Source organism: Trichosurus vulpecula, chromosome 4 (assembly GCF_011100635.1).
Source record: "Trichosurus vulpecula isolate mTriVul1 chromosome 4, mTriVul1.pri, whole genome shotgun sequence".
NCBI classification, from domain to species: Eukaryota; Metazoa; Chordata; class Mammalia; order Diprotodontia; family Phalangeridae; genus Trichosurus; species Trichosurus vulpecula.
The window spans coordinates 165,626,089-165,641,571 of NC_050576.1; the positions used below are offsets into that span (position 1 = coordinate 165,626,089).

The following is a 15,483-nucleotide window of genomic DNA, read 5'->3' on the forward strand; positions in this document are numbered from 1 at the left end:
TTTGTGATACTGTTTTAGTTTTATTCAAAGGATCACTGTATCTCAGAATTGTCAAGGAATAGAGTTGGACAGTTCACTAAGTGTAAACAAATAATGAAATTGTAGGGAAATATTAAGAGTTATAAACTAAAAGAACTTTGAGTACCAGCTCACACCCATGACATCAGCAATGGTAATAAAACCAAATGCCAGTAAAGCTGTGGGGGGAAAAAGGTATGCCTATATCATGCTGATTGCAATGCATCTTAAAGAAATAATTTATGAGGAAATAAAAACTGACTGTTTGTACAAAGCTATTTGTAGTTGCATTATAAATCATAGCAAAAAAAATAGAACTAAACGAAATGCCCAGTGGTTGGGGAATTGCTGGATATACTGGTAGGTTAATACAATGGAATATTACAGACTCACAGTGATGTAAATGTGGATATGCATATTATATGAAGTAATGCAAAATTAGGCAAGTAGGGGAATTGGACTATAAGGGTCTATCCTGATCACAGAAATCTATTGGTAGAACCCATCCTAAGGTTTAGAGAAACATAATAGGATCCTAGATCTAGAGCTGGAAGTGACCTTCAAGGTTCCACATCTCCCTTTTGCAGATGGGAAAACTGAGACCCAGAGAGGGTAAAGAGTCACTTGGCCAAGGCCATATGCCTAGGAAGTGACAGACCTGGGATGTAATGGTTTTTTTGTTTTTGTCTCTGTTACTGAATTGACATGCATCTGCATTTTTTGGGTAAAGTTGATTAAATTTATCAGTGGAAAAAAAAATGAACATAGTCCCTAAAGTAGCCTTTGAAGCCTGAGACTTCTGAAGAATGTTTTTTCACAAAGGGTTATGACCTCTCTCTGCCTTTCCACTTAGTTTTATTCTAATTCTGGCTATGCTAGACTAGACTCTACTTGTATCATGAGACTGGTCAGAGGAAAAGAAACAAATAAAAAAAATCATCTTTTCCTCATGAGCCAGGAGCAGAAGGAGCTTTCCGCTCTGTGATGAGTGAAATGTCAGGAGAAATTAAACACAACACGAGAGGCAGCCCCACCAGAGACGATACATCTTTTGATTAAATGCATTCAGCATCTATCTCTCGCTGTATACTGATGCATTACCCTAGGGGGAGGGGCAATTACACTGGTCTGTCACTGCCTTCGTCCCAGGCCTTTCTGTTACCTCAAGACTGATGATGACAGCAATGCTCGTATCTTACATATGAAAAGAAATAAAGCTTTTAGATCATTCTTTTTTAAGAGGAAAAAATATATATCATTTATTAAAGTTTAAATAATCCATCCTCCTAATTTCTGTCACTCGGTGAAATTTTGCATGTCACCTTTATCCACTGGCTGGTGACTCTATCCAGCTGGCTTTTGAGCCCAGGGTTAGAAATGATTCTTTCCTGGCAGAGCTGGGATTGGCAGGGCTAGTTTGATGCCCCTGCAGGTGGCCTGAGATTGGGTTTTTATGGTGGGTGTTTCTCTGGTGAATTTCAGAATTTTTGATGAAGTAATGGGCTGCTTCTGTGACTCCCCACCCCAAAGCCCTACGTTCCCTGAGGCGGGCCACACTTCGCTGTATGATGAAGATAAGGTATGGCAACCTGTCCTTGGGGAAGCAGGTCGCTTGTCCCCAACACAGGGTTTGTACAATATATAGTAGCAGTTTGACAATCATCCTGGCTTTGGAACATGATGAAGATTTTTTTTAACTTGAAATAGGGACAGCAGAAGAGACAATGTATTTATCCTCACTGTCTCTGTGTATTTTTGAATTGTGTCTGAAAACCCCTGGGTTTGGGTTCTCTCCATTGTTATCAAATGATAGAATGCCAGATTCTGTATTAGAGGAAAGATAGGCTTTTGGTTTTTAATCCCCCCCTCCCCGTTATTTTCCTTTCTCTTTTTCATCAGACTAATTGCTTCAGCCAGTTTTTCTCTATTAGTTTGTTCTGTCTATAACTAGAAATTCCCAGCATTTAATAGATTGTAGAAAAGAATGCATTCAGAAGATTTCCATCTCTGCTCGCTGTCATTCAGCAAAGAGAGAAGATGCAATTCATTGAAGTCCCATTTTATAGATGAAGAAATTAAGGCATAACCCAGGAATCCTAAAAATCAGTATTTTTAACTTCTTTTTGCCTACTACTTTTGGCGTATCAAGCAGTTTTCATCCTTGCTTAGGTATGCTTATAGTTGAGCAGCCATTTACATCTGTTTGCCAGCTGCCTGATGGGCAAGGCTGAAGTATCTTTGCCTCTGTACGTAGGGGCTTTGTCCACTCATACCTTTCCTGATCCTCAGTTGGTCATCTTATAACTTCTTGTTGGTGTGTGTGCTTGGATTACAGGCTGCCAGGGATGAACCAATTCACATCTTGAACGTGGCCATCAAGACTGACTGTGACATTGAGGATGACCGACTAGCAGCCATGTTTAGAGATTTTACTCAGCAAAATGTGAGTCCTTGGTTGGATGATGTGTAGTGGCCCTTTCTCTGCCGGCTCCCTGAGAGACCTATTGCTCTTTATGGTTGTGCCTTTTGAATCTTGCTGTTCATAAGAATGATCTACCTCTGGGCCTTCATCCAGTAAGCCAACAGATGGCCCTGTAGCGCTTTGGCCCTTTATTGGGGTTCTGCTGATAATAGGAACAGTCAAGGACTCATGGACACTTGAAGTTCAAAGAGGCCTCAGTGGTGATCTAATCCATCTTGTACCAGAAGCATCAATCCCTCTTACAAAATTTTACAAAGCGATTGTCCAGCCTCTGCTTGAAATTCTCCAGGGACAGAGAACTCTCTATCTTCTGAACAAGTTTAGGCTAGTTTGGGATGGTGCTAATTGGTAAAAGACTCCAAATTTCATCTCCCAGGAAAAGCAGATGATAGCTCTGTAACTGGAAGAAGGGCCCTCAGAGGTGTTTTCATTCAGCCCTTCATATGAGGAAACTGAGAAGTAGGGCGTTGAGGGACTTGCCCAAGGTGACACAGGTAGTAGACATCTGAGGCAGGATTTGAGCTCAGATCCTATGATACCAGAGGCACTGTGCTATCCTGATTCTACCCATAAGTCTTAGTCCTACCCTCTGAGGCCAAACAGAACACGTCTAACCCTCTTTCCAGTGACAGCCTTGGAAAGATTTCAATACGCCATGTTACAAGGATGTGTGATTTTGTTGTTATAGCCAATTTCTCCACTAGTGCACATCACAGCCCTTCTGTACCTTAATGGATTATCTTCAGGAGTTGTTGGGGCCAGCTTGAAGAAAAGTCTCTCTAAACTTAATTAAGCTGATCCTTGGGCAGTAATCATATAGTCTATGGCCAGATCTGTGCTTAAAGCCTTGCAGCTCAGTGTGCAACTGGCTATAGCTTGTACTAGGCTGATGTGGCCTTTGAGAACCCAGAGGCCCTTTTCATGCCATGATGAGTCATTGGAGAACTCTAGTGGAGGTTGAAGTATTCAAATATTGAATCATGTCCAATTCAGAATGAGAATAGCAGAAAGTTTGTGTCTAAACTCTCAAAGGAAAATTCTTTTTCTTTGGTACTAGTAGAACTAATAAATGAATTAGCCTTTCTTTTAATTCACCTCTTTGAAAAATGGACTCACTATTTAGGAAAAAAAATTCTTAGGAATGAGAACTTGGTATCATCTCTTGTTTTAGCTTATTGGTTCTTCTGTAGAATTGTTTGGTTCATCAGTTTACTGTCACAGCACACCCCAGAAATATGGACCACAAAGGTAGCAAAGGAGTCTGGAGACTCTTAATTCCTGCAAATGAAAAATCTTGTTGATAAGTTAGTTGGGTTACCTATAGGTTTTAGATGTGTGCTTGAGGCTGAGGCTAAAAAACCTATTTTCTCCACAGAATGAATTTTGGATTTTGGGGTATTCCAAAATTTATATCTTATTTTAAATTTTAAATGATGCTAGGACAGATAGTGCTGGAACTATCTACTTGACTCCTGAATTGAGGTGTAGAGTCCTGACCTTACTCCCAAACTTTGTTCAATAGTGTTAGTTGACAGGCGCATTTCCGCTTGAATATAATACCATGAACTCAGTCTGATCTTAAACCAAAGTCATCTTCTCACCTCCCCTCTATGTTTCTGGTTATAATCCTTTTCCCATTTGTGTGTAGGCTTAAAAATTTCCAGTCATCTTTTATTCCTCCTTATTCCACTAACATTTAGTTACTAGTTGTCTCTCGTACTCATTTTTTTCTTCCTTTGCCATAACCTTAGGTTGTGCCACATGTCTAGACAATAGCTGCATAGTCCCGCCACTAATCTGTCTCCCTTTCCTATACAATAGCACAAAAGTAATCTTACTAGATAACGCTTCCATATTGCCATTTCCCTGATCAAAAACTTGCAATAGTCCCATTACCAAAAGGATAAAGTCTAAAATCATTAACTTGACATTTAAGGTATATCTGACCATGAGGTGCCCTTCTAGTATTAACTGATACAAAATTGCCTCTCCAACCAAACTGAACTTTGCGCCAAACATATGCTAGGATTTCTTGCCTTCTCACTTTTGTTCATGCTGTTCCCTTCACATGAAATATTTTATCCCATTTTCTTTCCCAACTGAATCCTACCTCCTTTTCAAGTTTTAACTTATACCTCCTCTCATCAATGAATTTCTTTGGTAACGTTGTCTGGAAATTCTTGTCTAACTCTCGATCCTTATCAAACCTTAACATTTTAGAGCTGGAAGGGTCCTTGAAGACCACTCTAATCCCCTCCCTCATTTTACAGATATAGAAACTGAGGCTCAGAAAGATTAAATGACTTGCCCGTAGTTTCATGCAGCTGGTCAGTTGTACCACCATCACCCACCCTCATATCCCCTGACTTAGGCTCAAGTTCTTTTTCCTCCTGACTATGCTTTCTCCCTGGCACTGGTCAGTCCACAAATGTTTCATTGATAATAATGCCATATGTGCAGTTTTGTATTGGCTCTGTGACTTCATTGGTGAAAAGGAAATCCTGGTGAGGAAAATCCTTCTGACAGTGGGGATTAGTGATCCTTTTAGTGTTGCGTGGGTCACGGCCTGGGGCTCAGAGGATCAGAGCTTTTGATCTGAAAGTGGGCTAAACCAGCCCCCTCCTTTGACTGACGGATGTGAAGTACCTTGCCCAGGCCAGCTCTGCAGCCAGTATGAACCCATTGCTCCCTGATTTCAGGGTGAGCTCTTTGGTCTCTGTACCACATCACCTATGTATTTGTATAGTTCCATATAATTTATATAGGAGAATTATTTCATTTACATCTAACAGCCATAATATGGTAGATGGAGCACTGATCCAAGGGCCAGAGGGCCTTGGTTCAAATCCTGACCTTGGATAAACCAGTTACCCTCTCTGGGTCTCAATTTCTCACCTGTAAAATTGGGGGAGGGGTGGAGAGAAGGTAGGACTTTAAAGGCCCTTCTAGCTCTAAATCTATGATCTTAGGACCATTTTTATGTAGTCTGAATTGGTATTATTCCTATTTTATAAATGAAGATAAGTAAAGCCCATTAAGTTCAGAAACTCTCCTACCATTATATACATGACTAGTAAGTGGAGAAGTGGAGAAGGCAGGACTATAACCCAGATCTTCTAGCACCTAGTTTGTTGAGGCTACTGTTTTTGTAACATACTAGAAAAGAAAATACTGGCTCTTGATGAATACATTTCTGAATCTGTTTAAAAAACAAAAACAGGAAGGCGTATGACATAGTACCTGTCTCCAAGGAGGTGTTAAGGCATGCATATACAAAGGTAACATTGCTAGGCAGTATGTAGTAATGGCTAAGTGAGTATCTTCATTGACTGAGTGCTATAACAGTTCATACCATGTCTTCTACTTTGTAGATACTTAGTAAAGGTTTACTTACTGATTGTTCTAGGGAAGAATGGGGGCTGAGTCAAATATTTAAATGAGGCCTATAACATACCTCCCCTATGCACATTTTATATCCCAAAAATCTTTCACATTTTAGTAAAGATTAGTATATATATGAAGTGATGGTATATTCCGAATTTAGGTGGGCAGAGTAGGGAGAATAGGCACCACCAGAGAGGGAGGAAAAGTGAAGAAAAGCTTTTGATCTCTGGAATGTAGTTCTTTGAAAGAGGTCTCTCCTCCCCTCTCCTCACCCTGGCCCCCCTCCCCACCTTCCCCAAATCCCATACAACCTCTTTTGTGACTAGGGTGGCAACAATGGAAAATTCACTTGAGATTGGTGGCAGAAGGATCATCTCTCTAAGAGCTGGGCCTGTACCTTTTAATCTCAGAATTTATGAAAGTCACATCTTGGCAGTTGAGATAATAATTACTAGGGCTCGGTTCCATAACTAAATCTCAAATCTACGTCTTGCATTAACCTCCTACTCAGATCATTGGTATCGCTTATTTTTGCCACTTTGTGTACACATTATAGCACTGAAGCATTGAGGTGCATGGGTGTAGCATGAAAACCCTGCTTTCATTAACAAGTCATCATTACCACTTATTTGAAAAGCAATTTCAAGTTTATAAAAGACTTATTTGATCCTCACAATAGCCCTATAAGGTAGGTAGGGCAAATATATTTTCCCCATTTTATGAATGTAGAAGCAAAGGTTTAGGTTACTATCCTGAATATCTCCATACTCCTTGTTATTTTTTTCTGGAGGGGGTAAGGCTGGGCAATTGGGGTTAAGTGACTTACCCAAGGTCACAGAGCTAGTAAATGTGTCAGGTGTCTGAGGCTGGATTTAAACTCAGGTCCTCCTGACTCCAGGGCTGGTCCTCTGCTCGCTGTACCACCTAGCAGCCCCCATACTCCTTGTTATATTAGGCACTGTGGCAAGTATGGAAAGAACACTGAGGCTGGGTGTGCTCTTTTGATATAACTAATACTTCATACCTACACCTGTTCAAACAAGAGCTGAAAACCCTTTCATAGATTTTGGTAGCCTGTGATTTATTCATTTTAGGAAATTCCTCGAGAAACCTCTTCTTCCAATACAGAGAAACATCTTCTGTACCTTAGTTGTAGAGAGTTGCCTGGGACACTGAGAGGTTAGGAGACTTGAGCCTGAGTCATCCTGACTGGGGCTGATTTCTTTCCAGTCAGTCAACAAGTGTTTATTAAGCACTTAACATTCCCCAAGCTGGATGCTAAGAGCTGAGGAAACAAAGAAAGGCAGTGATAGGCTCTCTCAAGGAACAGGACTAGCAGCTAGTTGGGTGGGGGAGAGATGGACAGGAGGAGATGCGTAGGCCTGGGAATTGAGTGGCGTCTTAAAGGAAGCCAGGCAAACTAGGGGTCAGAAATGAAGGAGGAGAGGAGACAGCGAGTGCAAATGCATAGTCAGGAGATGTAGTAATGGAGAAATAGTAAGAATATTGTTGTAGAGTGTATAGAGGCAAGTAAAGAAGACTGGAAAGTTAGAAAGGAGCCAGGTTATGAAGGGCTTTAAAAGCTAAACAGAGCATTTTACATTTGATTGTGGAGGTAAGTAGAAAGCCACTGGAATTGATTGGGGAGAGGGCTGGGGTAGCATGGTCAGACTTGTACTTTAGGAAGATCACTGTTAGCTGAGTGAAAGATGGATTGGAGTGAGGAAAGACTTGAGGAAGGAAGACTGATTGGAAGACTATTTGCACTTGTCTAGATGAGAGGTGAGGGGACGTGTGTTGGAGATATGGTGAAGGTAAAAAACCACAGGATCTGGCAACAGATTAGATATATTGGGTGAGTGCTGGTGAGGAGTAGAGGATGACACTGAGCTTGTGATCATGAGGATGGAATCGCCCTTTGAAATAATGGGAATATTGAGGAGAGGGGAAAGGGGAGGAGAAAATAATGTTTTGTTTTGGACAGTTGGGGTTTGAGATGCCTAGAGGACATTTGGTTCACAGTGTCCAAGAGGCAGCAGTGCAGGATCCAGCTTTTAGGGCAGAGATTAGGTCTGGATATGTAGATCTGAGAATCACCTTCATGAAGCTGAGAGTTGGAGATCACTAAGCAAGATAGTATAGAAGGAAAAGAGAAGAGGAGCTGGACAGAGCCTTGGAGAGACATCCAGAGTGAGTAGGCCTGACCTGGATGAAGATCTAGCCAAGGAGCCTAAGAAGGAGCACTCGTACAAGTAGGAGAACCAGGAGAGAGAAGTCACAAAAACTCAGAGAAGAGAGTAGGAGGAAGAGGGTAGTCAGAAATGGCAAAGACTGGTAGGTCAAGAAGGATGAAAAGGTCATCAGGATCTGGCAATCAAGAAATCATTTGTGCCTTTGGAGAGACCAATTTCAGTTGAATGATGATTTGGGAAGCTAGATTGCAAAAGGTTTAGAAGTGAATGAGGGGCACCCTGCAAACTCAAAGATGACAAAAGATGAGTGAGAACAATCAGGGTTGGAAGGGTTGTGGGAATTTATGCATACTAGTTAATATATTGTTAGTGAAGCTGTGAATTAACACAGCCATTCTAGAAAGCAGTTTGGAGTTATGCAAATAAAGTGACTAAAATGTCCATACTCTTTAATCTAGAGATTCCATTACTAAGCATCATATTCCTTGATAAATATCAGAAAGCACTCTTTATCCTTTATCAAGGAGAACGATCATTTTTTCTTTTGAGACATAGGGTAGAGGAGACAGGGGAAGATGTGTAAGTGATAAGATGAGGAGGAGAGGAGGGAGCTTTGGGTAAATAGACACAATCATTTTGGTGAAGTATGAGGCAAGATCCTCACCCAAAAGGGTGAATAAAGAAGGTGTGGTTGGAGTCTTGAGGACAGATGGGAAGTTTTGGAATAGCCACTATGGAAAGTGGGATAATAAAACAATTAGACATAAATAGAACATTTGCCTTGCTGCAGTGAGATCCCAGTTGAGATTATGTAGCATAAATTTGTAATGGACCCATCCAGAACAGTTCTATGATTTTCTTCATCTTCATTCAGTATCAGAAATGGATGGTGGGTTATGATTGGCAGGTATGATTTGTGGTAGCATAGAAGGTAAAAGGTTTTAACTGTAGTTGAACTGATTCGTCACAGGATAAGGGAGGGAGAGGAATGCAGCCCTTTCAGGATTGATGGCCTGCGCAAGAACTGAAGGTCATGGTGAGGACAAAGAACAAGGTTGAAGGCAATAAGGAATAGGGAAAGGTGGAATAATAAATGATTATAATTAAATAAAGGAATTTTGAAGTTCATGAACATAAAAATTGAAACACATGGGTGAGGTCAAGGTCAAGGGTATGACTACTTCTGTATAGCTGAAGTATAGTGGAGGGATAGACTGTGGCCCACTATACCTCCCTACTTATCACCTTCATAGGTTGTGTCTTTTAAAAAATTCTTATCACAAATTTGTACCATTGAGATTATACAAGAGTTATTCCCACACTTTAGCAGATCAATAAGCCCAGGCACAGACAACTTGAGTCATTTACCCTTATTCCTCTCAGAAGCCAGTAGCAGAGCCAGGAGCTAGACCCCTGATTTCCAAAGAGTTCTGTCTTGGAGACAACAGTACCAATTTGGTAGGTCTGGTTGCCTCTAAAGTTGTGCTTGTCCAGGCATATTTGGTGCTTTCTCCCTCTCTCTTTTTGAAAAAAGACCATAAAAAAGCTGAAATGAAAACTAGTTTTGTTTTTCATTTGCGTGATCATGCTCTAGGCACTTTAGGGGAAAAAAGTTTTAAAAAAAATGCACACATTAAACTATCAAATAGGTTGATCCAAATTGTCCAAATAATCTTCTAGTCCCAGCATGTCTTTTTTTTTCTCTCATAGAAATTAGGATCATATATTTGTAAATGACTTGTGGAGGAGATTGAAGCAGTCAGTGTAAATGGAGTTTCTCCAGGTGCTGACGCCTAATCGCTGGGTAATAGCTGTGGACTTGCTGTGAGACCCGCATTATTACAATGTAATCAGAGTCCTGTTGCTCTGCTGTTATTGTCAGCCACTTGTGGAATTTTAAAAGCAATAACAATTTTGATTTTAAATCACGGCATTATTAAAGTTATTTTCTTTGCTTGCCATGAACATAGCTGCTGATGCTTGTGTTTGAAGGGCTTAGCCTTAGTTGAGTGTTTTATTGGTGCTGGAAGGAATGGATCTGTTTCTGGGTATACTAAGAAGCTAAAAGGTCCTTTCTCCTTTCTTATTTTTCTTCTTATCATCAATTCTCAATTATCCATGCTAATAGTGCAGGCAGGTCACAAATAATCCAGAAAAATAAACCATCACTGATCTGTTTGGGGAAGACATTATTATATTTCTAATTCTCCTTTTTAAGCCATTAAAATTATTTCTATTTCTGAGCACACAGCAACTGAGAAAATGAGAGATAACCCAGAAACATGTTAGACTGTAGGGAAAAATCTAGTTTAGATTTTTAAAAAAAATTGCTGTGGTTCATCCACATGTTGGCTGTTGGAAATTAGGTATATGAACAGATTTGTATTTGTTAGAATTGTAACAGATAGAAAAGATGGTTCTCTGGGTAAGGATGGGGTGAGGATGTATTTGGAAATGAAGGTAGTATAAGTACAAAAGATATTAAGAAAATATTTTAAAGGAATTATAGCCAAGGGAGAAGATAGAAGCTAAAAATATTTTTTTTGTGATGAAAACCCAGTATTTGCTTTTACTATTTTTGTCATTTGATTACTTTTCTTAAGTCATTCAATTGGTAGCATCATCTTACTCCTTATGGCCACATAAATTCTAAAAGGTCTTTATTAAATTATCTCATTAATAGTCTCTATATCTTTTGAGATCAGTGAGCAGGATAATATCTTTATTTCACAAAAGAGGAGGCTAAGGCCTGGGAGACAAGAATTATACGAAAGGCCAGTGTGAAGAATACTGGCTTCTGCCGACTGCCAAGTGATGGTGGGATCCATGTGTATGAGAGAGGGTGTTGGCCAACATGACCTCTCATTTGTCTTGTAACTCTTTAACATTTTATGGTGTGAAAAGAAGCCTGCTACAAGTATATCCAAGGTAATGTTGCAGTGACCAATATTTTTTTTACAATATAATGAGAACATTTCGTAGTAATAGATTCCACCATGATGCCACAAGGAGGCAACATGGTGTAGTGGATAGAGTGCTGGACTTGGAGTCAGGCAGACCTGGGTTCAGATTTTGCTGTTCACCTACTAGCTGTGTGATCTTGCAAAAATCACTTAATTTCTGTTTGCCTCAATTTCCTCAACTGTAAAGTGGGTATAGTAATAGCACCTACCTTGCAGAGAAGTTGTTAGGATCAAATGAGATATTTGGAAGGCATTTAGCACATAGTAGGTGGTATATCAATGTTTGTTTCTCTCCCCATCCCCAACCCATGTTCACATGTCTTGCCTTTCTGAGACTCAGTTTCCTCATCAGTAAAATGAAGGGGTTGGATTAGATGGTCACCAAAATCCCTTCCAACTTTCATTTATGACCTAGTGAACTTGCTGTCTCTGTTCCGTTGTTTCACCTACCCTATTAATGGTATTAGGTAAAGTATGCCTGTAGTTACAAACTACGATTTGGTGTTATTTTTATAACATTTTAAAAGAGAGTCTGGGGTATAGCAAAAAGGACCCTGAATTGAGGGTCTGTATTCTATCCCCATCAGCTGCTATCTAACTGTGCAACCTTGAGCAAATCATTTGGACTCTGTGGGCCTTAGTTTCCTTCTCCGTAGTCGAGGGGTTTAGAGTAGACCTTCTCTAAGGTCCCTTTCAGCTCCAAATTTTATGTTTAGTTTGTTTTTTCTTCTAATCAAAAATAGGGAAAATATTGTAGAAAGCAGTTCTCCAAATAATTATTACCTGTTTTCTCACATTTGCCACTATTTGAGCAATGCTGCTTCTAATGGTTAAGGCCACCTATACTCTAAAGTGCCAAATACATTCCAGTGGCTATGTTTTCAGTTTTCTTTAAATGTTCTTTTCTGCCTCGGATCTGATTTGTTTTGAGCTCTGGGTCTATGCAATCTCCATGTGTTTAATAAACTCCCACCAGTCTGACCTCTGTGGGCAGAAGTCATGTTAAGGTCTGCCTCTGATGTATATCAATCTTGAAAGAACTTCTGTGGCCTCATACAACCCTTGCCATCTGTACGAGACTTGCTTTCATTATCATCCCGAGAATCTGGGTCCAGTTCCTGTCTGCTGCTAACTAGCTGTGTTACCTTGAGCAAATCATTTAGTTTCTCTGGACAACAAAGTCAGTTCCTTTAATAGTACTGAGGGTCAAGTTGAGATTGATTTCTTGTTTTACAGGTTTCAAGGTAGTGAGTTGGGATGGGTTCTTAAGATTTCAGTTCCCAGAAAGTCTTCCTCATCTGTATTAAATTAGAGATTTGGGAAGAATGGATGGAGTGGGGGATAGTCAGAAATCAGAAGAGGTTTCATCTGTGTTCTGTTTTGTGTTGTTTATTCACAGAAAGCTGCTCTTGTTGAACATGGGATCCGGCGGCTTACTTTCCTGGTTGCACAAAAGGTATTGATGTGTGTCTCGTACCTTTCTTAAGCCTTTTATGCAGCTGCTGATGAATGTCTCAACTTAATTTTTTTTAATTAAAAATCAGTCTTATAATAGTGGGGTACGAAAATTGTTTAATTCTAGATAGTATGGGGGTATGATTGCTTTTCATTGAATTTGTTTAAGGAAAAAATGTTAGCTTAATTTACCAATTACTCTTAATTTGTTTAAAATTTTGTTACTAATTGCCAACTTCTGCTCTGTCCCCCTTTCTTTCTTTGTTTCATTTATAAGGATTTTAGAAAACAGGTCAACTATGAGGTGGATCAAAGATTTCATGTGAGTAAAAGGCATAATAACAGAGCTCCCTAATATTTTGTCCCCAATCAACTGATTTTTTAAAAACAGAGTAGTGAGTAAGTAGCACTTGATAAATTATTTCATTTTATTTCTAAATACACTCAGAGGGGCTAAAATGAGCTTAGTCTTCTCCTTTTAGAAGTTATTATGATGAACTTTTCAATTTTCTGTAGAAGGTTTCATCAAAAGGTTTTTATTTGGCAATGCATATTCAATATATCATTTAGAAATAGTTAAGAATGAGCAAATCCATTTATACAGTTGGGCAAGTTGTCCCATTTACACAGTGAATTAATGGTTAAGAACTTTTAGTTTAAACTTTGAAGTTGTGGTTTCTAGCCTGTCGTTTTTCCTTCTCTGTTAGTTACTCTAGTAATGATGTGTTACTATTGCTGAAGGGAACATATATTCAGAAGATCAACATCTGAGCTTTTGTTTTGAGGTGTTAGAAGCCTAAAAAGGGAGCCCAAATTATTTTTCCCTTTATTGTATTAATTATAGCAACAGCAAATAAAAATTTGATGATGTTTTTAATTAATTAAATGAGAATAACTTTATGAGATGCAAGTATTCAGTATGAGAAGAGAATGTTTGGGGTGGACATGATGAGACTCAAGTTAGTGCTTTATCGAGACCATGTGTGATGAGTAAAAAAACCTAGCAGTTCTCAGCATCTATGGACATGACTTACTACTCCATAATTTATATTTAAAAAATTTTTATTGAAGTTATTATATTACAAATTGTGTTTTTAAAATATTAATAATAATAATGTGTCTTAAGATAGCTGTGTCATGGGAGGTCTTAATGTTCCCAACTAGAATCCATAGCCATTTGGATCAGTTTTTCTCTAGCACTGTTTCTGATAATTATGTGAACATTTGGGGCATTGCTAGCAAAGCGTTGCTTTAACCTAAGGACCTGTGTATGACTGCCTTTATTGCCCTTTTGCTTATGGGAACTCTAGTGCTTGGCATGTTTTTCTTCTCACAGTGAACTGCCTTGTTAGCTTTGCTCCAAATAGTTACAAGATAATCTATCTTGAAAGCTAAAGAAGCTACAGTTTTTTGAAATGCTTTAGGAAGTGTTGTGGACTGCACAACTCCCCTCTGTTATTGATGGCAGAAAACCAAGCAGAGTTCAGATATGTATCAATCAATAACTTTAGATAGGGAACGAGAGTCAGTGGAGAAGTATGAGGAGCTTAAGAGAGAACCCTGGGGCTTTAGGAAGAAAAATCAGGAGCTTAGAGAATAAAATTGATACTTGGGGATGGAATATGAGAGTCTATGAATAAATATTGTGGTTGGAGGTGCTGATCAGGAAGCCAGGGGAGAATCTTGAATATGAGAGGCATGCAAAAGCCAGGCCCTGGATTTGGTAAGAAAGAGCATTGGGCCAAGTTCATATAAAGGGTAACAGACTTGTGCTTCCATGGCTCATGGCAGTTTGAGACCAATCACAGATACATGCTTTTCCTTCTGCCTCTGCCTGTCCTTGTAATGAAATCATGTTGTTCTAAAGAAAATTCTTGAATTGTGATATTCCTAAGAAAAATAAATTTTTTTTCCTGTTTTTTTCCAGTAGCTTTAGTTTGACCCTGGTCTCTGTAGCATACAAGCTAACTTAACGAGTTTCTCGTTACTATTAAAACCATCTACAAAAGTTAAAAGAGAATCAGAGTTATTGATATAATTGGCATTTCTTTTAAGCTTTAAAATGCATACCTCCTCCCAAAACAAACAAACAAAAAAATCTTTTAGTCTTTCTGGAGTGTTGACCTTTTAATATTTTTATATATTTGGATTGAGTATGAGATTATGCTAGTAGAATCTGTGGTTCAGGATGGTAGCTCTTCAGGGAACTTTCACCTAGGATCATTGCTCAGGCCTGATACACATGGCTATTATTTGGCATATCAGTGAAATTTTAAAGTGGTATGATTTCTTCATGTATGTGCTTTCTTGCTTGAGGGAGCAGAAGTTAGGTGGAGTGATATAGATTGGATTATTTCTTACAGGTTTAATGACAGAAGACTTGTATGTTTATATTTGGGGGCACCATAGAAATGATGAGTGGAGGATGTGCAGTGGGGAAAGGGCATCCCTTTCTGAGCTTTGGTCAGGATCTGTGGTAGTCTGGAATTCTTGGCAAGAAGTACACAAATCGTGGTCTCACTGTTGCAGTGATGTGCTGAGTGTCTCTACTGGCAGTGGCTCACCATTCACTAAAGGATACTTGGTCTTAGTCATGTCATCCGATGTATGCTTGCCTTGTAGTTAGTGTAGTGTGAGAAAGAGGAAGCTTTCTGGGGGTGTTAGAGATGAATCCTTTGATCTCTCCGGCTTCCTGGTAATCCACTGTGATGTATTCAGCTTCCCCTGTTCTATAGTATGAAATCCTCACATTATTGAACAGGAAAGATAACACAGGATGGGGCAAAGAGAGGAAGGAAGGTTACCTCCTGCCCTGGCAAGTGTGGAGTGAAGACAGCTACAGTGCTGCATATTCGTTTTCATTCATCCTCTTTTGGTACCACTGTGGGGCAAGACAGGAGAGGGGCAGAGTGAGGAGAAAAGGCTCTGCATGGAGCATTTGTTTTGTTAGGTGTTCCAATCCCAAGTCATTGAATCCTGTAAACATTTC

General features: G+C 39.4%; 1 protein-coding gene across 4 annotated transcripts in view; it reads left to right on the forward strand.

Moving 5' to 3' along the window:
- Nucleotides 1-15,483, forward strand: part of ACACA (acetyl-CoA carboxylase alpha) — a 251,831-nt gene that overhangs the window by 119,193 nt on the left and 117,155 nt on the right. For 3 of the 4 annotated variants that reach the window (XM_036753327.1, XM_036753328.1, XM_036753326.1), the window contains 3 exons: nucleotides 1,501-1,597; nucleotides 2,354-2,461; nucleotides 12,439-12,495. In XM_036753327.1, coding sequence (XP_036609222.1) covers nucleotides 1,501-1,597; nucleotides 2,354-2,461; nucleotides 12,439-12,495 — 262 coding nt within the window. Of the gene's footprint in view, nucleotides 1-1,500; nucleotides 1,598-2,353; nucleotides 2,462-12,438; nucleotides 12,496-12,771; nucleotides 12,817-15,483 lie in introns of all 4 variants that reach the window. The other variant, XM_036753329.1, reaches the window with a different exon arrangement.